This window comes from Harpia harpyja, chromosome 1 (assembly GCF_026419915.1).
Source record: "Harpia harpyja isolate bHarHar1 chromosome 1, bHarHar1 primary haplotype, whole genome shotgun sequence".
Classification (NCBI taxonomy): Eukaryota; Metazoa; Chordata; class Aves; order Accipitriformes; family Accipitridae; genus Harpia; species Harpia harpyja.
In genome coordinates, this window is record NC_068940.1 from 3,193,012 (window position 1) to 3,218,588 (window position 25,577).

Consider the following 25,577-nt stretch of genomic DNA (forward strand, 5'->3'; position numbering starts at 1 on the left):
TAAAATAACCGCTCTGCAGTGGTGCAAGTCCTACATCCCTTAACCAAGGGCACGTGAATGGGAAAGTGAATATGAATCTCACGTGTCTACAGGAACATCCTTGTGCACAATGTTGTAGAAAAGACAGGTGACAATTGTTACTGAGTCATTTGGTCCTTCCCTGGCCTCCAGCCAGCTGTGGCCTGAACTGCCCAGAGCAAACACAAAATGCAAACCAGCAACCTAGGGGATGAGTACATCAGTAGATCAGTTCAGAGGCCATAACCGGTGATACTGGTACAGCTCATGGTTTTTGCATTTAACAGCAGAGCTGAGGGAATGGTATAACGAATTCTCAGATGATCCCCAGGGAAATTAGTTAGTCCAGTTCCCCAAGATTCTTTTTATAAAAAGTCACCCTCGGTGCCTATATACTATAAATAGTTATCTCTAATACCAGCAGGGAGATTTTTTTAAATACATGTTTTATGTTGATTACGTTGCAATTTCTAGAACAGTTTATTCCACAAAGAAAGGGAAAACACAAGCTGCAATTTTAAGACTTTCATTCATGAAAACAGACCACCTATGCATCACATAAACATGTGGCTCTAAGTTAAAATCAAGAAGGTCTCAGTCTCATATGCAGAAAAACAGCTGAACAGTCACAAAAGAAAGTGCTAAAAATGAACTCTCCAGTAATGAAAAGCTTCATTCCAGAGTCTCAAGCAGAGTGCTATCTTAGGATAGAAAGCACCAACAATAACAACTGTTTTACTCCTTTACATTACTTTTTGCTGAAATAAGTAAATGATTTAGTGTAAAAATGACAGTTTTCCCCACCCAGAAGTACCTGAAACTGCAAGAGTTTTGAGACAAGATGATATCATTCATTCAACAAAATGTCTGGCATTTCTGACACACTGAGGCCCTGAATACTTGTATTTCTTCCTATTTAGCTACCTATTTAGGTTACAAACCTAAACAAATCAATAGTTATAACCACAGAATCAGAGAATGGCTGAGGTTGGACGGGAGGTCATGTAGTCCAGCCCCCTCCACCTGCTCAAACAGGGCCACCTGGTTGCCCACGACCATGTCCAGACAGCTTTTGAGTATCTGCAAGGATGGAGACACCACGACCACCCTGGGTAACCTGTCCCAGTGCTTGGCCACCCTCACAGTGAAAAAGTGTTTCCTGATGTTCAGAGGGAGCCCTCCTGTGTTCCAGTTTGCGCCCATCACCTCTGGTCCTGTCACTGGGCACCACTGAAAAGAGCCTGGCTCCGTCCTCTCTGCACCCTCCCTGCAGGTATTTATAGACATTGATAACATCACCCCTGAGCCTTCTCTTCTCCAGGATGAACAGTCCCAGCTCTCTCAGCCTTTCCTTTGTGGAGAGATGCTCCAGTCCACCACCTTCATGGCCCTCTGTTGGACCTTCTCCAGTATGCCCATATCACTCTTGTACTGGGGAGCCCAGAACTGGATGCAGGACTCCAGGTGTGACCTCAGCAGTGCTGAGCAGAGGCGAAGGATCACCTCCCTCGACCTGCTGGCAACACATTACCTAACACAGCCCAGGATACTGGTAGCCTTCTCTACCGCAAGGGCACGTCGCTGGCTCATGGTAAACTTGGTGTCTACCAGGACCCCCTTTTCTGCCAAGCTCCTTTCCAGCTGGGTGGCCCCCAGCATATACTGGTGTGTGGGGTTGTTCCTCGCCAGGTGCAGGACTCTGTATTTCTCTTTGCCGAACTTCCCAAGGCTGCTGTCAGCCCATTTCTCTAGCCTGTTGAGGTTGTTCGGGATGGCAGCACAACTCTCTGGTCTGTCACTCGCTCATCTAAAGTTTGTGTCATCAGCAAACTTGCTGAGGGTGTGCTCTGCTCCATCCTCCAGATCACTAATGACGATGTTGAACAGGACTGGACCCAGTATGGACCCCTGGGGTAAACTGCTAGTTGCTGGCCTCCAACTAGACTTCGTGTCATGGCCGTTCAGCCAGTTTTCAACCAACCTCACTGCTCATCCAGCCCCTGCATCAACAGCTTGTCTACGAAAAGCTGTTGAGAATCATTATACAAGCCTCTCTTAACCTTGTCTGAAATTACTTTTGTGTGTACCTTTGTGAAATGAAATCTTTAGTCACAAGATTGTTTAAAACGCACATTTGCAATTTATCTATTCCCCATCCTCACCAATATGAAAGTTGAAGCACAGTGTGTAAATTAAGCTTAGAAGGTTAAATAGTTTCAGGCTTCTTTATGAGCTATTATTAACTTCATTATTTATAAGTCTCTCTCTCTTTGTTGTAATGTTCTTCAGCTGAAGGTTATTGAACTGTAACTTCCTATCACAGCATCTTTAATTAGACTAGCTTTTCCCGGTACGTTAGAAAGCACGGTGAAGAAGGAAGTACTCTCTGATCTTCTTCTCCTGTTTTACACTGTGGTACTACAAATGATTGAGCTCAGTGGGACTCAGGCCTATAAATGCTTTTGTGAATCAGGACAAATGCTTGATGTTAATCTCTGCGTTCACCACCTTTCTTCTGTGATGAGGAAGACTGTCTAACAAAAGAAAGAAGCTTTCTTCAGATAGAAATGGTTGACATTTCTGTTTTCACCAAGAAAAGAATGAAGAGTCTCGTATGATGACCATCTGGCTTTCAGTTGAATCTCTCAATGTCTTTTGGCTGTTCAGCTCTTACTGTGTTGTTAAAGTTTTTGCTGTAATGCATCTCCAACTGGTTTAAGACTCCTGTGATGTATTAGCTGCTTTTCTTGAGTCACTTGATCCCTGCCATTTGTTTAGAGAGTTGAGAAGCCCACTTAAAGGCATCATATGCCTAAAATGCCTTAAGGATACTCTATGCCTCTGGCTATTTTTATGTCTTGGAGATCATTTTTGTGGTGGCCTTGGAGATCATTTTTGTGGTGGCCTTGGAGATCATTTTTGTGGTGGCCTTGGAAGAACTCAGTGCCTGAGGGCTCCTGCTACGATTTTTGTCTCAGCAGTATTTTGCCTTAAGAGAGGACTTTTCACTATTAAATCTACATCTTGCATAGAAATCTCCCATTCTGAAAATTCTGAAATTAAAAATCAATTATTGCTTTGTTACTTTACATGGAAGAACCTGACTCTCTTCACAGGTTTGTTTTCTTTATACATCTGAAGTGTCCCTTTCCTGAAATTTCCAGAAGCAGCTATTAGGCACATTACTGGATTGGTGGGTTTTATTTAATTTAAGCAGTAAATAAAAGCTAAATGAGAAAAAAAATTGACAAAATAAAATATATGTCCTAGTTTGGTAAGTAAGAAGTAGTTTAGGATCTGATTCTGTTAGCTTGACTGATAATTGTGCAGCATCTGAAATACACGATACTACTTCCAAAAAAGAGCAACGCTCAAGATGAATCAGGGTGACCATTAGTAAGAAAAAGACAGCTATGGTACACGGGAACACAATCCTTCCCACTCTTGCTAAACCACTAGGGATTGCCACTGTCATCAAGGACATCTGGAGCAGTTAATAAAGTTACCAATATTGTATGATCGATTCATCTTCTGTATTTTAAAAGAGAGAGGCAGGCACCTAAAGTAATGTCCTCACATACTTGGTGATTACTTCTAACTTTCAAGGTCCCACACTTACATCTGTGTGACATCACTTACACCTCTGCAGGACATCACTGGGTGTAACAGCTGGTCCATTCAGATGACATTAAAGGACCTGGGTCCGAAAAATTGCTCTCCAGCATGGTTTTTTTCATGGTCGGTTCCTCTCCCTTTCCCTGAAGCAATAACAGGACAGATAGGTGGCACAAAAAGCTTTTGTTTTCTGGAAAACGCCAGCTCAAGGAAAAGACCGCTGCTTGTTAGCCAGAGTATCTACGATAGCTCTGACATGGAACCGTAACAACAGTAGTGCCAGCCAGTGAGCCTGGAAAATGTACGCACCGAGTACGGTGCGTCCTTGAAATAATATTCGCTGTTTATTTGTTCCTTAGCCAGGAGGGATGCACATACATTTTCTGCTTGTTAGGAGACTGCACCACCAGACCAAAGAGCTATCCCTGGGCACGAATTTTAAACTAGGTCCTAGGGATACAGCTCAGGATGATTACCATGACTTTGAATTCACATGAGCTCTCTTCTCTCCATACCTGTTATCTGATGAGCTGCATCAGCTTGCTAAGCCATGTACAAATGACAGGCAAGGCGTTTGCAGCCTAGGTCTCTGATCCTACAAGCAATTCCACGTGGGCAGATGCCTGACTCCTTGGCCCAGCCTTACCGAGGCTGAAAAGATCTACATGGGTATTTACATCCATTTGTGCAGGACCAAAATCAGACACTGTGTACGACTCCTGGCATGACTAATTACAGCTCAATTATGAGTGTTGACCTGCACTGATTCAGTAGCAGGCAAAGGACATTAGGGATGAAATAAGCTATGTAAGAAGTGATCCTTCACCTGTACCCTGTGCTAGAGAACCACCTTTGTCTCAAACAAAATAACCACTTCCACTCTGTCCACAGACCTTCCCTGTGTAAAGGGCAGAACAAAGCCTATTTGCAGGAGCTCTGTGCTTTTAGAATTGAAGGGTACAGAAAAACATCAAATCATTTATTCTGATCTCCTCTGTATTGCAAGCATTTCACCTTTGGAGCTTGAACTGAAATCAGTAATTTACTTTTGACTGAAGTAGAGTGTGTTTATCTGAAGGCTACCTTCCAGAAGGGCACTGAGCTTTCAACTGAATACATCAAAAAATACAAAATCCACTAATTCTCTTCCTAGTCTGCCCCAGTAATTAATCACTGTGGTACTAAATATTGGCACCTAGTTTCCCATATGAATTTACCAGGATTCAGCTTTTAACCATGCATCCTCTCCCTGCTTAATTTAAAGGTCTATTAGATGATACAGTTCTCCTCCCCCCATAAAACCCACTTATTTGCTTAATCCACTCACCTTCCTTTCAATAATCTAAACAAACTGAAATGTTCAAGTTGCTTATTGTATGGCCTTTTCTCCAGGTGTCTAATATTTATAGGTTTTTTCACCCTCTCCAATTTTTCAAAACACCATTTAAAAATATGAACGTGAGAACTGACTGCAGTATTCTAGTGTCAGTCTCACCGATGCCGCATACAAGCACAAAATCATCTTTCAGCTTCTAATCACTACTCGCCAGCTTAGATATTCAAGGATCACATTAACCCTTCTGACTTTAGGCTGCAATACTGCAATTACTTTCGGTTGCTTGTACCCTAAATCCTATTTAGTCTCGTTTGGGGAATCAGGCTCTGTTTTTGCAAGAGCAAGTCTGCATTCATCTTTATTGTACAATTTTGCATTTGGCTATGAAAATGTGCTCCTTTTAATGGCCCCAGTTTACCAAGAAATCCAGGCTTCTCTCATATGCTTGCTCTACCCTCATTATTACCCTGCTCCACCCAACCAGTATTATTAGCCTATTATTATGAGTCCCTATTTATGTTCAGATTAGTAAAAATACAAGGTGCCTAAACTCTGGTAATTCTGAAAGCAACTGTTCAGCTCTCACTTAAATCCAGGAACATCTGAACACTAAATACATCTCAGTTTTCAACAGTAAAATATCACTTGTGCTTAAAATTCCAGCATACTGGAGCACTGTTAGTTAATTACAGTAAAAGGCACGTGTTTTGGAAATGATCTTTTTAAAAAATTATTAGGACAATATAGTTTTTAACTAGTACCCAGTACTACTATCCTCAAATTTTAGATCATAAAAAGCCTTTAAAACAAAGACCTTATAATAAATCCAATATCAAACAACATACCAAATGTTCTGTCTTTTTTCCTGCCTGCTACTGAATGAGCCTGATTCCACATGAAACAACTCAGCTGATACCTAGCCTGAGCATACCTCGCAAGCAAAGGGTGGGTTTAACTGCACACGAGGTACTCAGTCAAACGCAGGGGTCTCTCTGGAGTCACCGGACCCATTTTCCATCAGAATGTTTTTTACTTTCAATGCTACAAAGCAGTAAATGCCTCCTGCCAGGTAACGACCACTCTCTTTTCCGCTAGTGGCAGTGAGCGATGAGCCATTCGGCGCTCGGGCGATGGCACACAAGAAGGGTTCTGCTTTCAGGAGAGCTCAGCCTTCAGCTGAGAGGCAGAACTCGATGGGGTGAAGTACTGTAGCTGAAGTTCACAGTCACCTTTAATGACCATGGGGCTGGGAAATAAGCCCAAATGTTTAGTGTCAAGCTCGGATATGAGTAAAACTAAAGAGGCCATGAACTCTTCGAAAAGCCCCCACCTCCCAAACCCCTTAGATTGCATTTCAGCACATATTTAATGAAAAGGTGAATGCCCTCCTCTATCGATCTTCAGATGAGCTCTCACTGGCCTACATACAGCTAATCCTAGGAAAGTGAACTACTTGCACAAATAAGGGACTAAACCCTTAGGAAATTTGTTGAACTAAAGAATAAACAAAATATCCATAAGACGTGATTTTCAAGGGCATGGAGCATCCACAGCTTCCACTTGAGAATACTAAGCGTATCTGAAAATTGGGACATTTGCTTTGTTTCTGCTGTTAAATTGCTGCCTCAGCTGCCCTGCCCTTTACCTCACCTATAGCATCAAAATATTTTCGATGTGGTTTTAACAGTGGGGTACTGAGAGTTCATTCAAAGTGGTATGTTAAAGTACCTTTAAGGAAAACTGATCTCTTAGCTCGTAACCTAACTTCAAAACATTAAGCCTCAAGCGAGGCTGATTTTTATACCCACAATAGCTAGTTTGTCATCTGGTTAGAGATGGCAGAAAACAAATCTGTTGGGTAAAGCTGCCTGCTGGTGTGAACTGGCAAAGCTATGCTGGCAAGGCAGAGTTTGGCCCAATCTTCCCTCAATAATAAGCGACATAATTCTTTCTGTGCTCTACCCCGCCAGCCCTCCACATCATAAAAACTGAATGCAATACCTGCGTGATTGCTGGAGTGACTTTGCCCATCACCTTCCCTGAATAGGCAACAATGCAAAACATGCTTTACTCTGAGAAAAGCTGCACTCACCCGATCTTCTTCTTCTCTGACATCTGGCATGGTGCTGATGCAGAGGCTGACTGCAGTGATGGCAACAAAAGAGACTGAAATACAAGCAAAGATCTTTCCTGGGATCCCTGAGTGGGGGTTCTCCACCATATCCCTGAGCTTTCGCATGCACAAACTCAATCGGCTATTGTCCTGGAAGGCACATTGCGTAGTTTCACTAAATACCATCTCCCCTTCATACAGCCTGGCCTCAGCTGCCTCCTCCTCTTTCTGTCGCAATCTCTTTTTACAGCACCACTCCAGGTGGTCCTCTTCTATCCCCCAGTACACAAGCTCCTCCTGAAAAGAAAGAGCGCACATCTCCCTGAGAAGCCTCAGCTTCCCAGCTGTCAGGAAAGTCATGATCGTCCTGAAGGCACTAGGATTACGGTCAAAAAAAAATTCATTGCAGCTAACATCATAATCATCGCAGATGTTCATGATCTCATCATAATTGTTGCAAGATTTTAGCTTCCCAAGCCTGGTCAAGGGGCAGTTCTCCAAGGTGGTCCATGGAACTTTGTATTTAATACCACCTACGTTGATGATCACAAACCTGGTCCGGTCATCCAGGCGGGCTAAGCAGCACAAGTCTTCCCCAGGGTGCAGAAGTTTGGCCTTTTTGTAGAAGAATCCTTTCTCGGTTTGCACTTCACACAGGTTTTCCAAGTTATTGAAGGAGTAGGAGCTGAACTCAGGATCTGCATTCCCAGTGAGCAATGCCATTTTGTGATACATTTGTTGAGTCCATAGGGAGGTTGAGGCTACTCAAACGCACGCATCTGGAGTTTGACTGGAGAGTCAATCTGTAAAACAGAATTTTAAAATCACAATAAAATTAGGGCATTGCTCAATGAAAAACAATCCTATCCTCTCAATGCCAACAAACTTTTCACCATGGTATTATTTTTTCCCCTAATATTTTAGGACTATCTTTGCTTGATAGTCGCTTGGGGAAAGAACTTAAACTGCAATAAGGTCAGAAGCCATGTTGATACTTCTAGAGGGTTTAGTCAGTGAATGAATGGAAACAAAACCGGTGTATTATCATTTTCAGATATTTCCTTTCTAGAGGTTCGAGCTATATCCTGGACATCAATGGATACTGGAAGGGAAAAGCGGGTCTTTTGGATAAATGGCAATTTACATTTTAGCAACTTAATAAACTTAGTTGCAAATGGTTTTTTGATTATTTTGGCCCATCTACATAATGTTTCTATTACAGAGTGCCTATAGTGTGAGGATAAAATGGATACCTACAGTACAGTCAGAAATGTGATTGCAGAAATGCTGGTAATTCCCAATGTAAATTCACCAAGCTTAGGTACCAACAGCAATAAAGATGTGGGAGCTGAGAATCCAGCCTGCAGCCAGCACCCAAGCAGGTTTGGGTGCCTGAGCACAAAATGTGTGCTACCTAGATTCACTTGCCACTGGTACCCCAACTAACTGGGTTAAAGCTATACTGGGTGTATCTACCCGAACAGCCCCCCTTCTAAAAGGCAGAAAAGCTTTAGTTCTCATGCTGGGGTGCCTGCCGTCCAGGCTAGTGACATCTCCTGCAGGGAGGTGCGCATCCTGGGTCTGAGCAGAGACCAGAGCTCACCCGGGACCCCGGAGCTGCTGGGGGCTCTGCTGCGGATTTGCCTGCGGGAGGTGGACAGGGTGCCCAGCAGCCTGGCAACAGCTCTGAAATGGGAGACCAAACCCAACCGTTCATAATTAGCAGGAATTATGCACGTTCTGCGTAATTCCAGGATTTAATTTGTGCCTTCTGCTAACCCCTCCTTTACCACACCACAATCCACAGATCTCCTGAACACATTTTTCACCTGCCACATTGCTTCCTCTCTTTCTCTAGATCTCTCCACCCAGGTTCTCCAAAGCCATCTCTCCAAAGCGGTACTAGGATGTCTTGAAATGCTACTATGTAATCCTACTAATGAATCACCCAAAACTTCCTGAGTTGCTCAAATATGAAGTAGGAAACAAGAAATCGGCGTAGGACTGGTGGGACTCCACACAAAAGACCTGGACTGAAAATGGATGCAGCGATCGGGAACAATCTTAAGCAGGGGATGTAGAAACCTTATGAGTTGACAAAAGACAGGAGAAAAAGCTGAGTTGTGAAGGACAGGCTGATGTTATTGATGACAGGTCAGTAACCACGAGGCAGTGACTCCATAATTTATAAGCAACATTCTCCAATTCCCTTTGAATCTCATGCCTCAGCCTGGAGGGAACACAGAACAAGTGGGTGCCAAGAAAAACTGGAAAGCACACACATTCAAACACATTCCCAGAGCAGCATCTTCCTTTATCCATAATCAACTCACTAACTCATTAGACTTAGTCAAAACAATCTCCAACAGAAAGTGGCGAATACTTGCTACTCCCAGCCCTGAGTCACCCTCTAAATATTCTTACCAACCACACTCAAACAACCAAATCACAACAGCAGCAATGGTATTCCTGCTTCAACATTTCTGTGAGGATCCAGCCACTAAATTTTAGAAATGCATTATGTTGGATATTTGTAAAAAGTCAGAGAAAGGCTGGTTTACATACAAAAACTCTAAAGTCACCTAAAGATACTTCTCGGCACTGTGAAAATTTCAGAAGAACTAACGATGCCAAAATCTCTCCAATTTCACTTTGGGCAAAAAAATTGTTTAAACATCCGTTTATATGGGGCAACATGAACAGCAGAGAAAAGCTTCTTCATCTGGCTAAGGGCCAATAAAGGGTAAGAGGGAGCAACATGCGTTCTGAGAAATGGGTGCTTTTACAGCACAGGCTTGAGTGCAGCTGGGATTGCAAACACCATTACTGTCACAATGAGAGCGCACTCTCAGCACAGCATATGCTTTAAGGATTTAGTCTCTTGTTGCTTTTTGTTGGTAAGATAAAATATTCACTGCCACTACTCAGGGCACTGCGCTTTTGTTTTCATGCCTCACTTGTTACACAAGTCAACATACAAAAAGTAGTTTACATTGTTTTGACATCAAGGCCAGGATTTGCTTTTTCTCCTCTCCCCTGGGTAGCAGGTTGTTGCATAAAGGGGCCAGATAGATTTCACAGAATTATTCTGAATCTAATCTTACATGCGCTTCTTCCTTCTTCTAAGCAGCAGCTAAGTCAATGTGAAAATCTGTAAGCATGTTGTTTATTATAAAACCTCTGAATTACAGAGGGTTAGTCTTTTATTTTGTGGATATAAAATGATGTTGATTAAACGTAAAGCCTAAGGAAGCACCTGTTCATTTTCTTTGTATCATCAGTGGATAAACAGAAAGTGATAACAGAAGTAGTTACAGATGGTATTGCCTGTGGTTTAACAGGTTGATTCTGGACAGTACTGGTAGCATCAGATGCTGGAGTTTAGTTACTAAAGCGAATTTTCTGACCTCACACTTCAAGATCCCAGAAATGTCAGTGGAACAGCATGAAAAAGCTTGTTGTGCCACTTTAACTGTCCTACAGAAAAACAGAATACATCACTGTGGACTCCCAATTTGGTATCTATCCTGAGAAGTAAAATAAGCCTGGAAGGTCTGTTTCTGATCTTATGTGCATGGAATGTATCATGACCTTCACTGAATATTAAAGGATGTTTCAAAATTACGTGGGTCTTAAAATACTCGCTGCATGCCAAGGTTATCTAATGTATGCACATGCCTACAGTAAAGCATCCCATTGAAGATTAACTTTAAAAGCCAATACTTCCAGAAATGATACTACATTATCATCCAGTTGGCATTTCTACCATTTAATCTGACACATGGGTGCAAGAAAGACTATTAAAACACAGCCTGTAATAAGCTGCCCATTGCAGGGACACAAGACAGAATTTGACTCTATATTTGTTGTTCATCATTTTAAAATGCTGTGGGAGAAATGCTGTATAAACGTTCCAGTCTGATGATCATACACAGGGTGGGTCATACATATTGTGGATTCTTTCCTTTTTTAAGTAGAGTCAATCAATTTTTATTCACTAAGAAGTACTTTCTTTGGCCATCTATGTATGCATATGTGTGTGTCTACACACACACAAGTTCAGCCAAATTCTGTCAACAGCAGACAGTTGAGATCTTTAAAATACAGGTATTTCTCATCAACAATTTTAAAGATTAAATAAAAGTCAGAAGCATTCAACTGTTTCATATTCCCCTTTTTGTTAAATTATTTTCTCAATGGAGAGGGGGCTATTTCCCTATTTACTGCCTTTTCACCTTGCCTGCTCCCATCACCAATCTTCACGCAAACATTCTTCATCATCCTGTTTTATCAGTATTGTTGCATCTAAGTCCTATACGCTTTTGCACGTGGCTCCACTGGTCTCAGGTTGCCTTGAATAAGAATGAAAAATGGGGCAAAAGCGTCCCTGCCAACAGGCTGGCCAGCCTGGTGAGTAGAGCTTTCAAGTAGCGATGATGGGGAGGAAGCGGTGGAGCAAAGGGTGCAGGGTGACATAGCCAGGAGAGAGCTCGTGATCAGTAGAGGGCTGAAGGGTGACCACATCAAGAGTAGGCACATAAATGAGTGTACACCTACAGGGAAGTGTCATGGGCTCATACCTTTCCTGGGAAATCATCGTGACTAGGCGCCTCTGAAGTGCCTGTACACTAATGCATGCAGCCAGGGGAGCAAACAGGAGGAATTCAGAGGTCTGTGTGCAGTTGCACAGAAGAAACTGGTACTATGAGGGTGGTCAAACACTGGAACAGGATGCCAAGAGAGGTCGTGGGGTCTCCGTCCTTGGGGATATTCAAAAACCATCCGGACACAGTCCTAAGTAACTTGCTCTAGCTGATGCTGCTTTGAGTAGTGGGGGTTAAACTAGATGAACTTCGGAGGTCCCTTCCTACCTCAACTACTCCGTGATTTTGTGAACAGTCTCTTTTTAACTTCTGCCGTAAGTTACAAAGCACTGAAGGTTTACACTTGTACTACAGTAGCAAGAGGAAGCCATGAGGCTTTTTAGTAATTAATGTTTTAAGATTTTCCTTGTGAAATGAAACACACTTCAACAGAGAACAGGTTACTGTGTCATAATTTAAAGCCACAGACATGAAACATAGATTAGGGTGACCACAAGTTTTCTCTCAAGTCCAGCGAGAGTTGAGCCAGTGAATCCATTCTGCAGTGCTCAGCTATTTCCAGTCAGAGATGTGCTGGAACCTGACATTGCTGCCTAGGACCAAAGCAATTCCCACTTCTTAATGCGACATGACTTATAATTTACAACACACGCAATTATTTTAATAGTAAAGCTTACACATACAATTGACCGTACATTTGGTGGTATTATATCTAATGCTTTGGATTAAGAGATTCAGAAGATCCAGGTTAGTCTTGTACTTACTACAGTTCGGTAGAACCTGCATCCCTGCCAGGCACTGTGGAAACATGAAGAGAAGAAAGCACCTGCCCATGAGGCTTACAAAATACAGAACAGATGGGGTGCAACCAGTACACAGATTTTAAAAAAACAAAAAAGGAAAATGAGATCGAGAGGATATGGAAACAATGAAACAGACACAGCTTAGCAAGAAGGCAGACTCTTCACCTGATTCGGCAGAATTAGCTTCTGAGTTTGTCCACACTGAGCGTGAATATGGCTCCCTACATACTCATTATCATAGAATCACAGAATCATTTAGGTTGGAAAAGACCTTTAAGATCATCAAGTCCAACCCTTAACCTAACACTGCCAAGTCCACCACTAAACCACATCCCCAAGCACCACATCTACATGTCTTTTAAATACCCCCGGGGACGGTGACTCAACCACTTCCCTGGGCAGCCTGTTCCAATGCTTGACAACCCTTTTGGTGAAGAAATTTTTCCTCATATCCCATCTAAACCTCCCCTGGCACAACTTGTCCTATCACTAGTTACTTGACAGAAGAGACCAGCACCCACCTCGCTACACCCTCCTTTCAGGTGGTTGTAGAGAGCGATAAGGTCTCCCCTCAGCCTCCTTTTCTCCAGACCAAACAACCCCAGTTCCCTCAGCTGCTCCTCATCAGACTTGTGCTCCAGGCCCCTCACCAGCTTGGTTGCCCTTCTCTGGACACGCTCCAGCCCCTCCAGGTCTTTCCTGCAGCGAGGGGCCCAAAACTGAACACAGCACTCGAGGTGTGGCCTCACCAGTGCCCAGTACAGGGGAACGATCACTGCCCTAGTCCTGCTGGCCACACAAAAAATCAGGCTGTGCTCATCCAGCTAAGGCACCACACTGCCCAACCCTACTGCTTCTTGCCCTCAAGTTAACACATTTAGACCTGACATGGGCATCTTTGCACAGCCTGATGCTTTTCCATGGAGACAGAGCACTCGTAACTTTAAAAGCTGCCGTACGCTACCTCTGGCAACCATGTCATGTCTATATTCAAATTCTCTTGCTAAGGGAACCATTCAACACATGTCCAAGTAGAACCAAAGTATGCACCAAGACATATGGAGTGAGGTTGACAGGAGACTACAACTTGGACACAAAATTGGGAAGAGGTCAACCACAGCTATACAGACCCAAGACTTTCTAATTCAGCATTCCAATCTATGTTAAAGCATCATTATACAAAGATATGGACAAAGATACCTCTCTCGCATTTTGCTTCAAATTTTTGTTTCAAGTTTTCCAAGCATATTTGTACCCTACCAAGCACAACAGGGGTCTGAACTCTGCCTGTTGCTTTGCTACTTTTATGTCATGAAAGTGTTGTTTCATAAGGAATAGAAAGTGAGACTAAGTAACATTGGTTAAACCAGAAGCATCAGAGCATTCTTCTGCAAGCTTTCTAAAGTAATCAGTGCTGAACGCAATTTTGAAAAGAGTCTAGATTTTAAAAATCATGAAAACATGTAAATACAACTTGTTTGCTATATATGTTGCCAGCTTCACTCTCAAAATGTTCAAGAAAATAAAGAACAACAAATGAAAATTAGAACAGAGTAAAACTGCTATAATCTATAAAAGGATACACTGCAAAGGAGAAAGGAGAGTCAGGTTGATTTCACACAGAGTATTTTTTCTATGTAACCCCCAAAAATTGAATTTTACATATTTCTGTATTTATTATCAGTAAACTTTAATATCCCTAACCTCTTAAGCCACCATCATTCCCACTTAGAAAAGGCAATAGTCCAAGAATTTGAAAAGGTACTAGAATTTTGAACAGTCCTTCATTTTGTCCATTTCTTCATCAGAGTTACAGGAGGCAGGGACATAATCTTACGCACCTAGCTGAGATGTCCCCATCTAACAGAGAAAGGCAGGCTCCTCATGTAGTAGTGGAGAAGAACAGTTAAAATAGGCTTCTCCAGAGAGTAGTCTGGGGCTACAAGGAGGATGCTGCATCAGTCAGTCCAACAAGAAGCCCAGGAAGAGTCACACCATAATGGAGGTTGCAAAATTCAGCATGTGAAGCTGGACATTGTTTGCATACTCTGAGTGTATATTTCCCTTGTAGTTTCATTAATTTAGTGGAGGAAAAAAGGAATAGTTTTCTTCTCTGAACATCCCTCATTGCATTTATGCCACGCTATATAATTAGCTGAAACAATTCAATTTGTTAAATGAACAAATCAAATTAACTTGACTCAACACTAATAATTCTGACATGCATCCATAGCTATTTGTTTCCATTAGATTATGAGTTATCTAGTGCTGCTGCACTTGCCAGAGCTGTATAGCGAAAGTATTAACACTGTAGTATCTTTAAGAAATCAGAGATTTGGTCCAACTAACTACCTGAAGCTCTGGGATCCTTACCTGTATCTTCATAGCACAAACCAACCTTTTTCTGCACTTCCACAAGCATTCAGTGCCCATTTATCTTTGTACCCTAAACCAAATTTAACTATTGTTTCTATGAAGCTATCTGCACCCTTCAGTTGTACAGCAGACGAAGGCAGCTGTGGTAGATAAAGGACAGACAGAGGAAGCACCGCTTGCTTTTGCATTCTCCCCAGAATTACAGAATTCTGTTCAGGCTAGCAAGCTTCAAGATTTCACAAATATCCTAAAATACAGAGTGCTTTCACAGTGTATTTCACTAAATGGAACTATCTGTATCCTGAGAAATAAAAAAACTAGCAGAGCCTGCAAGGCTTAGGCAGATCCTACAAGGATTAGGCAGAACCCACAGAATTATTATTACTTACAATGAAACCAGAGCAATATGTTCAAACTATGCTTTATTTGTTTAGGTGTACTAACCCTCATTTGGTTACAAGAAAAACACACTTTTCTAAAACGTACTTTCATCCTCAGTTGATGTTTCCTGAATATCTGAACAGAGACACCAGGTGCGCACAAAGCGAGCGATGGGCTAAAGTGAACAGACTTCAGACCAGGAGCTATACTTCCCAGAGTCTGAGGAGATTAGATTGCACGCGGAGATTTGTTTGATCCAGTTCCCGTTAACTGCAACCATGGATTAAGTATACAGACTCAAGAGCCTAAAATTAAAATGTGTTCTGTCTGCACTTGCTTGGTCAGTGATTGAACCCTACTAACAGGGTACCTTTGACCCGACTGGCAGCCACTAGATGGTGAAGTTTCTACCCTTCCATGAATCATACACAACTTTATTTTAGGAGCCTTAACGATTAATCCTTTTAGTATCCTGTTTTAATCAACCAGTCTAAGAGACTCAGATAAGGTACTAAACTTTGCTACTCATGATGGTGTTAGTTGTCAATCTGAAATATTTCCTTCCCTGTCCTTAGATTGCTGTATTTCAGAAAAACCAATCATCAAAATCGAGTTTTTAAAATATCTGCTCCAGTCATGATTATGCACCCACAGCTGGCCTAAGGTACAATGTGAATGGCACTATCAAATGCAAAAGTGACAGACTGTGTAGTATGTTAAAACAGCATTGTTTATTTCTCTCACCCAGGAAATCAAACAGATTGTCTCATTTCTGTTGCCAAAATTCTGGAAGCGTGAAAAACCAAACGAGTTATGGTGTCTTTGCAAATCACAGAATTATCATTCAGGTGTTCGGTGGATCTGCAGATCACTGCAGGGGGGAAAAGCAGTTTTTAGCAAGAGTTCTGCTCCCTCTCTAACACTGATACCAGTATTTTTTCGTTCTGATCGATCCTACTGATTTTTCCAATTCTATACTTAGCAGCTTTGCCCCCCCCCCCAAGATGATTAATATGCTTGATTTAGTACAAAATGTAGCAACTAGATTTCTGACTGGAAATTAGAAAGTTTGACTGTGTGATGCCACTCTTGGCCCAGTTCCACATTCAGATGTTCATGATGATTTGCTGGGGCACTTTTCCTAATAAATGGATGGGTGTACCTGTCCTTATGTCTTTTTCAGGGACATTCACAAGTTTGTATGAATGGTTGTTAGATATACATGTTCGAATATGATAGGATGAGAGGAAACAGCCTCAAGTTGCGCCAGGGGAGGTTTAGATTGGATATTGGGAAATATTTCTTCACCAAAAGGGTTGTCAAGCATTGGAACAGGCTGCCCAGGGAAGTGGTTGAGTCACCATCCCTGGAGATATTTAAAAGACATATAGATGTGGTGCTTGGGGACATGGTTTAGTGGTGGACTTGGCAGTGTTAAGTTTGTGGTTGGACTCAATCTTAAAGATCTTTTCCAACCTAAATGATTCTATGATTCTATGAATAAATGCTTTTATGAAGTGCTCATAGGTTTTAGATGTAGATCTAGGCTTTTTCATTTCTACATGAAATCCTTTGCAGAGAAGATAAATTGTATACAGATGCATCTTGCTCCTTTTGTTAGCTTTAATTAGTTAACACTGGATTTTGTGCATTTCATTGTTTTTTTGCAGATGACGTTCTTGTTCTCATGTGTTTCATAAGTCAATTGTGCAGTGCATTGACCTCAAAAATATTCCCATCTCTGTTTAAACACAAGTCTACCTTTGAATTCAACATGATTTTAGTTAATTATTAACATCATTGCATAGAATACCTTTTAATTTTAGACACTTAAGACTGTATACTTAATCTATGGTTGCACTTAACAGGAACTGGATCAAACAAATCTCCGCGTGCAATCTAATCTCCTCAGACGCTGGTTAAAATATAGCTCCTGGTCTAAAGTCTGTTTACTTTAGCCCATCGCTCGCTTTGTGCGCACCTGGTGTCTCTGTTCAGATATTCAGGAAACATGAACTGAGGATGAAAGCACATTTTACAAACATATGAGGGTTAATACAGCTAAACAAAGCATGGTTTGAACGTGGTGCTCTGTTTTTTGTTGTAAGTAATAATAATTCTGTGGGGGAAAACTTTTCTGCCTGATCTTTGCAGGCTCTGCTAGCTTTTTATTGCTTAGGATACAGTCAGTTCCCTTCTCTGAAATACATTGTAAAAGCACTCCAAATTTTAAGACATTATGAACTCTTCAAATTCAGCCATTTGATCAGGGTGTCAAATCAGCACAGAGACAAAATGGGCAAGATAGGGATGACACACAGCTGTTTCAAACTGAACCCACCCCATGATAATCCATCTCACAGTCTACTCTTTCTATTTTATCAAGCCCCCCTCCAACAAAGAGAAGAGGGAAGAGAAGTGGAGATTCATGAGGCAAATCCTACTGCTCCCATTTCTCTGACCGCTACGAATGCAGAGGAGCACAGACAAAACAGAACACAGGCTAGAGAAAAGACAGTGAAAAGAGTGGGATGGAAGAGAAATACCACATACAATTCAAACATAGGTGAGATGGAAAAGAAACAGAGAAAGTAAAACAAAACCCAAGGCAATTATGATAAGTCTTCATTTTAACGTCAAGACATTACTATATACAAATGGCTTCTACTGTCACATGGAGGTACACACACCTTCTGATTTCAGACACATTATTTCAGTAGCCTAATATTAGAGTGATCAGTTTGTATGTAGTCAGTGAGAAGCAAACTCAGCTTACGTGTTCAGAAACTTGATTTTCGGGAAGTCACTGTCCGACCATTGTCTCTATGGCTTGGCCTGCATTCTTAATTCTGACTCCTGAATTAAATGCCTACAGCTATACAGCATAAGGATCCCACTGAGAACTTCTCCTATTAGCCTCAGCTTTTTATTCAAGCCCAGGTACAACTTGTATTATGGACACCACAAAAAGGATTGTGATAAATCAAGCAGCAGAAATCATTCAGCGTCGAGACCAAAAGCTACCACCAAAATAGTTTCCATTCTTCCAGCTATAGGTGGTAGGTTCAAGAGAAGAGGTAGGCTCTATCAGAGGGGAAAAGCAAGCACAAATGGGGGAGAAAAAAAAGATAACCTGGAGCCTTGGGAAGGCACCTGACATTTGACATATCTGCCACTGGGGTCCTACTGAAGCAGCCTGTTCACCTCAGTGCTCTGCTTTGCTGAATGACAACTCGCTACGGAAATGATCACGTCTGTCTGACAGACGCAGACCCCAGGGACTTTCCGTCCACTCTTCTGTGCCAGCACTCCAGCACCTCTGATATAGACATCACACATGCTTGGTCTCGGCACTTGCTCCAGTCTCTGTGTTGCGTGTTTGGATGCATGCTTCCAAAATCCTGGGTCTCAATTCCCTATCCAGAAGTGCTAGGTTTGCACTGACTCACGTCAGGGCTGGCAAGAAGGTTCCCAGACCCAAATGTGCTTAGGCAGAAGGATGAAGTGCCATGAAGTGGCAAGCCTTTCCCTCCTCCAAACCCTGGCTGAAAGAGCAGGGAAGCTTAGAAAACATTTTTAAAGAAGGGAGAGAAAGGAGCAGAAAAACTCTCCAGAAAGTACATATGCTTGAAATCCTATGCTGTTTGGGGAGCTGGAAGGGAATTCAAACAGCTTCAGGAGGACAGGACCTGCCAGATCCCAGTGCCCAAGGAAAAGGAGAAGCTGGAGCTGACAAATGAGCTCTACCACTTGCTCTAACTCATCCACATGTAGACCCTGTCTTATGTCCTTGACCTGAATGAAGCTTTCCCAGTTTTTCTACTCTGTCTTCCTCTTCATCCCATCTCTGTTTATTCTCTTCACTGTACCAATCCCTTTCCCCTTCTCTTCCCTCTCACACTTCTTTCTGACCAATCATTCTCAAGTGACTTGTGAGAATATGAGTATTTTCTACATTTTCTGCTATGCACAGTTTATACCTCCTCCCCCTCCAAGAAAAAGCAGCAACAAATGAAGACTGGAGTTAGATGCTGTCCAACCACTCAACATCTGACGAAGTCAAACCCAACATCCATAGACTGCATGGCAGGTACAAGTTCTACTAAACACCACTTTAATGAAGCCAGCTCAGAAGAAAAAAAGCTATGTGGAAGCCCTTGCAGCTTGGCAGGCTGTACATTCACCAGTTAAACCACCTATGCTAGGCACATACCTGTAACAGGAGCAAACTTGTTTTTAAATGGCAGCACTGCCCTTCGAGGTAATGGATGCCATGTACCAGGCCAGTAAAATTTCAAGCAGTTGAAACCATCAGTACACTACCAAATCATTATTTTAACCTTGAGACCTGCATGCTCATACGCTGCATGTGCGCACTAGCTGAATCTTGTCAACATCAAAAAAATCTGGGATTAGACTCCTCGGTCTCCAGAGCTCGTTGCTAGTTCTGCCTTGTTTGTCCCAATAACCCTACCCATGCTTGCAGGGACACACACGTATTTTGGCACGACATAAGTAAGGCTGCAGTTTCAGAGCCCTTGGATGAGGAGACCTTTAAACAGAGGGGGGGTTCTTAACTCTATGGCATGATGCCACACACTGAACACGGGGAATAATGACAACTGGCTAGTAACTGCTGCTTGATGCAGTGAGCGTTGCCCATCCCACCCTCTGTGGGCAGAATTCAAGAATCCGGTCCTCCAGACATGTTTTTTAAATGAGGAGGAGCTCCAAATCATGCCCTGTACACAAGCTGCATTTCCACAACGAACAAGCTTCCCTGCCTGGAGCGGGAAGCTCCTAGAGCCCCTCACTTCTATTCTGCACAGTCTTTACCCAGGAACATCTACATTTTGCAGCTTTCAGATGTGGTGAACTAGAAATACTGCAGCGGCTTGAAGTAAAATAAAAATTTAATTTTTTTGCTGAATTAAATATGAAAATTAATAATATAACTAGCAAAGTACCCCTCATGTATTTATATTAATTTTAACGCAAAATCATGTTTTGAAACGTCAATTTCATGACATCTTCTATTCTGAATTCCTCCTAGACAGATGCCTGTGGTAGCAACATCAGCCTTCCCAACAAAAGCTGACAGGACAAAGCCAGAGCTTTGGGTGGGAGCATTGATGCTTTTGGCTCTTGGAAAGGCAGGAGATGGTTTGGATTTCTTTCCCTCAAACACGTGACAGCAGAGGCCTTTTGCAGTTTGGGGTTACAGATGCATTTCCCCATCCTTGCCCTGCTATTAAAGAGGATGAAAATGACATAAAATGGTCTAAGGCATCTCTGTAATTTCTCTCACCAGCAACCCACTTCCCCTACGCTGAATTGCCATTGCTGTATTCAGTAGAGAAACACTTAAATTCACTAAATGCGCTTGCTCACTTAAAGGATCATCTGATAATGTTATCAGACTTCAGTTTTAATGTTTAATAATGAATCAAAAGGATTAGAAAACTTTGCACTTTCTCTAATGCAATTATTTCAGTCAGCTTGCAGAGCTCACAGAGCAAGGGTGTTAGCATTTTTAAGACCTTGTTCTCTATAAATTTGTACTTTCAATGGACTTACCTACGCAATGCAGTGGGAATGAATGGATTCCACTGTGAAGATGATGGCTTTAAAAATCAAGTAAAATATGACTGATCCAGTTATGTGCAACATCTTCAACAATCATGCTGACTCCTTCAAAAATCACCTCCCCTTTCAAAAACACCGAGACAGATACAAGAGGTAGGCTGGCAGCCTAGTTAATCGTGCAATGGATGCAATAGATGAAAACATTTCACTGACATCTTGCTGGAGAACATCAGCAGACCAGCGATCATGAACACACACTCTGATACGAAGTTTCCAAAGAACTGCTTCAGTCACAGAAAAGTGAGAAGCTCGGCTTCAACAACCATCCCTCCCATCCAGAGGTTTTTGGCCCAATAGGTTTATACGACCCACTGAATGAGGTGAGCTCTTGGGGCAATGAAAGCAGGTAGGAAAATAACATCAACATTAAGAAAACAATCCAGGTCTTTTGAGTGACGCTCAGGGTGGTTATTTATTTACTAATTGTTTTTGCAGTTGGGCTAGCAAATGAACAGTTCATGCTCCCCATGAGAAAGCTCTCCTCTGTTCAGAGCTCCTTCAGCTTCTGCCAGATTGCTTACCATCGTTCTACTTGCAATACCAGCAGATACACAGAAACATCGGGATAAAATACAGCTATGGAGTTCATTTTACAGCATCACTACTACGGACAGGGGTTTATTTCTGAGCAGTTATTTTCATGCTGCAAAAGGATGTGTCGTTACTCATAAAGCATACGTTATTCTGCAAGTGCTACAGACAATAAATCACTCTGCCAGATCCCAGTATCTCTGGCACTCTCCAAGCCTGCCGATTTCTTCCCCTATGTTGTCATGCTTTAAATCTTATTACCATCAGAAAGATCACCAGGAATCTCAAACTACTTCGGTTCATTGCCACCCAGCCTTCCCCTTCCGTGAGGAAGTCTCCATGAGCTGCACTGTCTGTGGTGCTCATGAGTTAAAAATGGAAAATTAGGAGGTAATTAACCCAAGGACTTTGTGTGTAAGACTTCAGTACAGCATCCAGGGCTCATTCAGGGTTGCCAGTGGAGCAGCTTTTTCACTTGGTTCTGACCTGCCACGGCAACATTCATACTGCATAGCTCTGTGGAGAGAAGCTAGTTACGTGGTGCTCCGTGGACGCACAAATAGGCTCTACATCAGCACAAGCAGTATAACCACACAAACCACCTTATACCTGCACTAGGTATCTGTGCAGAACTGCCACTCCGAGTGCCTGCCCTGACGACTTTGCTCACAACTAGATCTGCAAAAGGCAACAGGCCCTTGGCAACTCCATTACCAATGGAAAAGAGGAAGGTGACCGAGATGGTGATCTGGGCCAGTCGAGTCGAGGAAGTTGCTTCTCTAATTTCCCTCTTCCCACTCTGCAACTCCAGGATGCTCGCTGCTGCTTCGTTCCACCTTTACCTGACAGGCCAGCATAGTAGCTAGCCAGTTCATTATGCAGCTAAGAGGATATGCATGACTATTTCACTTTCAGCAATGGAAAGCTGCTCTAATTTTCTTGTGTTGCCAGAAGCTCCAACAGGCTCTCAAAGAAGCTGGAGACTGCCAAGCGTAGGAATGATTTTGCACCTCTTTTTCTTTCAGATTATGCTTCCTGACTGCCAAAAGAGGCTCCTTAGAAGGTGCTCTGCAGCTGAATACGCTGGTCTAACTCATCAGGTCATGGTTGCTGGAGCACTGCATTACCAGCACAGTCAGGGAAGAAAAACTTGATGTTTAGCTAAATGAGAAAAATAGTGGAGTTTCATAGGTACTAACAAAAAGCTAGGCTCCAGCTCAGTTTTAAGTAAGTCTGTACTTTGGTAAATATTTGGTATGTCTTGTCCGCTAAAGAACCTGGAGCCTGGTCTCTACAAAGACCCTTTCCTCTCCCTCCATAGTGACAGTACTGAGCAGAAGTGTTTCTAAGGCACTGTCCTGGTTTTGGCTGGGATAGAGTTAATTTTCTTTCTAGTAGCTGGTACAGTGTTATGTCTTGGGTTCAGTAGGAGAAGAACATTGATAACACACTGATGTTCTCAGTGGTTGCTAAGTCGTGTCTAGACCAAGTCCAGGGTTTTTCAGCTTCTCCTGCCCAGCCAGCAAGAAGGCTGGAGGGGCACAAGAAGCTGGGAGGGGACACAGCCAGGGCAGCTGACCCAAACTGGCCAAAGGGGTATTCCATACCATGGGATGTCATGCCCAGTATATAAACTGGGGGGAGTTGCCCTGGGGGGTGAATCGCTGCTCGGGAACTAACTGGGCATCAGTCGGCGAGCAGTGAGCAGTTGCATTGTGCATCACTTGTTTTGTATATTCCAATCCTTTTATTATTATTGTCATATTATTACTATTATTATTATCATTATTGTTTTCTTCCTTTCTGTTCTATTAAACTGTTGTTATCTCAACCCACGAGTTTTACCCTTTTCCTTCTGATTCTCTCCCCCATCCCACTGGGTGGGGGGAAAGTGAGTGAGCGGCTGCGTGGTGCTTAGTTGCTGGCCGGGGTTAAACCCCGACAGGCGCAAGGCTTATGTGCTCAACAACTCTGTGATAGTTGTATCATGCAATACAACAGAACAGCCCAGATTTAGCTCCCTGAATTTTACTTGTCCTAGGATATTACTTCCAAACAAAACTTCATTATTTTGTTTTCTTGCTACCAACCAACCTCTACTGTTAACACAAAAGAGCCATTGAAGAAACATGCACAAAAATAACTTTCATTGTCTCTCCTCCTGAAAATTTTCAATAACTAACATCTCATAAAATGTGAATTCATATCCCATTTGCTTGCTCATCAAGTAAAAAGTAAACATGGATATAAGCATCTAAAAATCTGAATAAAGATCAGTAAATAAGTAGCTAACAGCTACTTAATGAGGATGCTTGAAAGAAAAGCATGTAATCTGATTTGTACTGCATAACTCTTTTTGTATTATTTATTTTACACTTTAAATGACCTCATTTTATTTAATGCATTCAGCCGTCTCAGTAGCTCACTCTGACACAGAGCCATTTAGCTTAAGCTCTGATCAAGCAGCTGCTCTGCAGTTCATTCAGTCGCTTTCCCAACACGAAAATTTGCTCTCCAAAGTCAATCCCATACAGCTACATGAAATAAGTATTTGGCTGCTGAATACTTCTATACCCTGACGGGAACTTGCAGCCCCATTTGGTCTCAGAAACCCTGTGCTGAAGTGTATCATCATACTCCACAAGCCCTAGCTTCAACTGAGTCAACAGGAATTGAAGGGGCTATGGAAGCCAGCTCCTGGAGAGGTCAATCCTCAGGCTTTTGAGGGGCTGGAGCGGAGGGGACCCCTGGGCAGGCTTGCCAGACAGAACTGGTCAGCAGGAAAAATACAACCAATGCTATATAGCGAATCCAGTTCATAATATAAAATTCTGCATCTCTGTAGTCATTACAGGGATGTTTTTGGGGCTGTAAAGGATAGCTTCATGATCTAGAAGGGAAACAAAGTGTGAAATAAATATGAGACATGAGCAAACACAGATGGGTTTATAGAAAGAGAGTGGGAGACAGAAAGCACTTAGCTAAACCTCTTGTGGTCAACTAAGAAATGTAAATTGCACTGTTTTCAGATAAAATATGAGAATGAACTAAGATCACTTGGTGGCTTTATGCTTACAATAACTAATAAACCAAAAAGAAATATGTAATTTCCTGAAACACTGTGAAGGAAGAGGAGGAGTGAAGGATAAAAGGCTTTGAATAGAGACAAATATGGTATAAAGCAGATACTTCATTATTTTAGAGCCTAATCCAAGCATATGCTGAATCCCTGCACTTTTCATGTAAGTTAGCAAGTGCCAAGCAGCTTGTAAGAAGCTCTCTGCCTCTCAGAATCAGGACCCTAGTCTGCTATATCACCTAAGAAAACCATTACCAAGTAAACACGTAACTAGTACTAAGACCATGCTTAAATATATATAAATATATGTGAACACTTCCCTATAAATTTTTTCCCCCTATAAATATCCCATACATATATATATGTATATACATACATATATATATTCCCCTGAACAGGCAGGGAAATGACAGACATGAGATCTGAGACATTAAATGTTTGTGGGTCTCCAAGCACAGCCCTCAGGAGGTGCAGGGCCAGAAAGCACTAAAAGTCAAATCAGCCACCAGTGCTCACTGGCTTCCAGTGGAAACACAGAGCTCGAATCTGGTGCCTGCACAGAGGCACCTAGTGCAATCTGAGATACCCTGGGATCCCTGAGGATGGCAAATATAACAATGCCAACAGTTGGATGCCAAGCAAGATGTGCTAGTACATCTAAAAGAGCACTGGACACCCATCTTTGGCCAACCAAAACTGTCCTAGGTGAGCAGGGTCCTTTAGGTCCTTTGAAAATCTCTGCACACAGAGCCTTTGGGGATTTATTTTTAATTTCTTGGCAGCAACAAAAGATCCTCCATATTCATAACTTTTTAAAGAATGGCACTCTTACATCAAAAGTCAGCACTGCGTATCAACTGATCTCTCCATGGAGATAAGATACTGAAAGAGCAGAAGTGCTGTTCAAAAAAAAAAAAATCAATGTAATTCTACCATGTCGTGGTGCATGTAAACCTGAAACGTTCTGTAATTAAAAGTTAAGCACCATTCTGGAAGAAGCTTTCCATAAGATTCACATTAGGCAGCTATATTTATTACTAAATGCTTCCTGTTTTATCCAAGCTGAACATGTTCA

At 42.2% G+C, this 25,577-nt stretch overlaps 1 protein-coding gene across 3 annotated transcripts in view; it reads right to left on the reverse strand.

Moving 5' to 3' along the window:
* Nucleotides 1-25,577, reverse strand: part of KCNG2 (potassium voltage-gated channel modifier subfamily G member 2) — a 60,833-nt gene that overhangs the window by 17,648 nt on the left and 17,608 nt on the right. For all 3 annotated transcript variants that reach the window (XM_052801599.1, XM_052801754.1, XM_052801686.1), the window contains exon 2: nucleotides 7,062-7,885. In XM_052801599.1, the coding sequence (XP_052657559.1) occupies nucleotides 7,062-7,817 (756 nt within the window). In that variant the 5' untranslated portion in view covers nucleotides 7,818-7,885. The remainder of the gene's footprint in view (nucleotides 1-7,061; nucleotides 7,886-25,577) is intronic.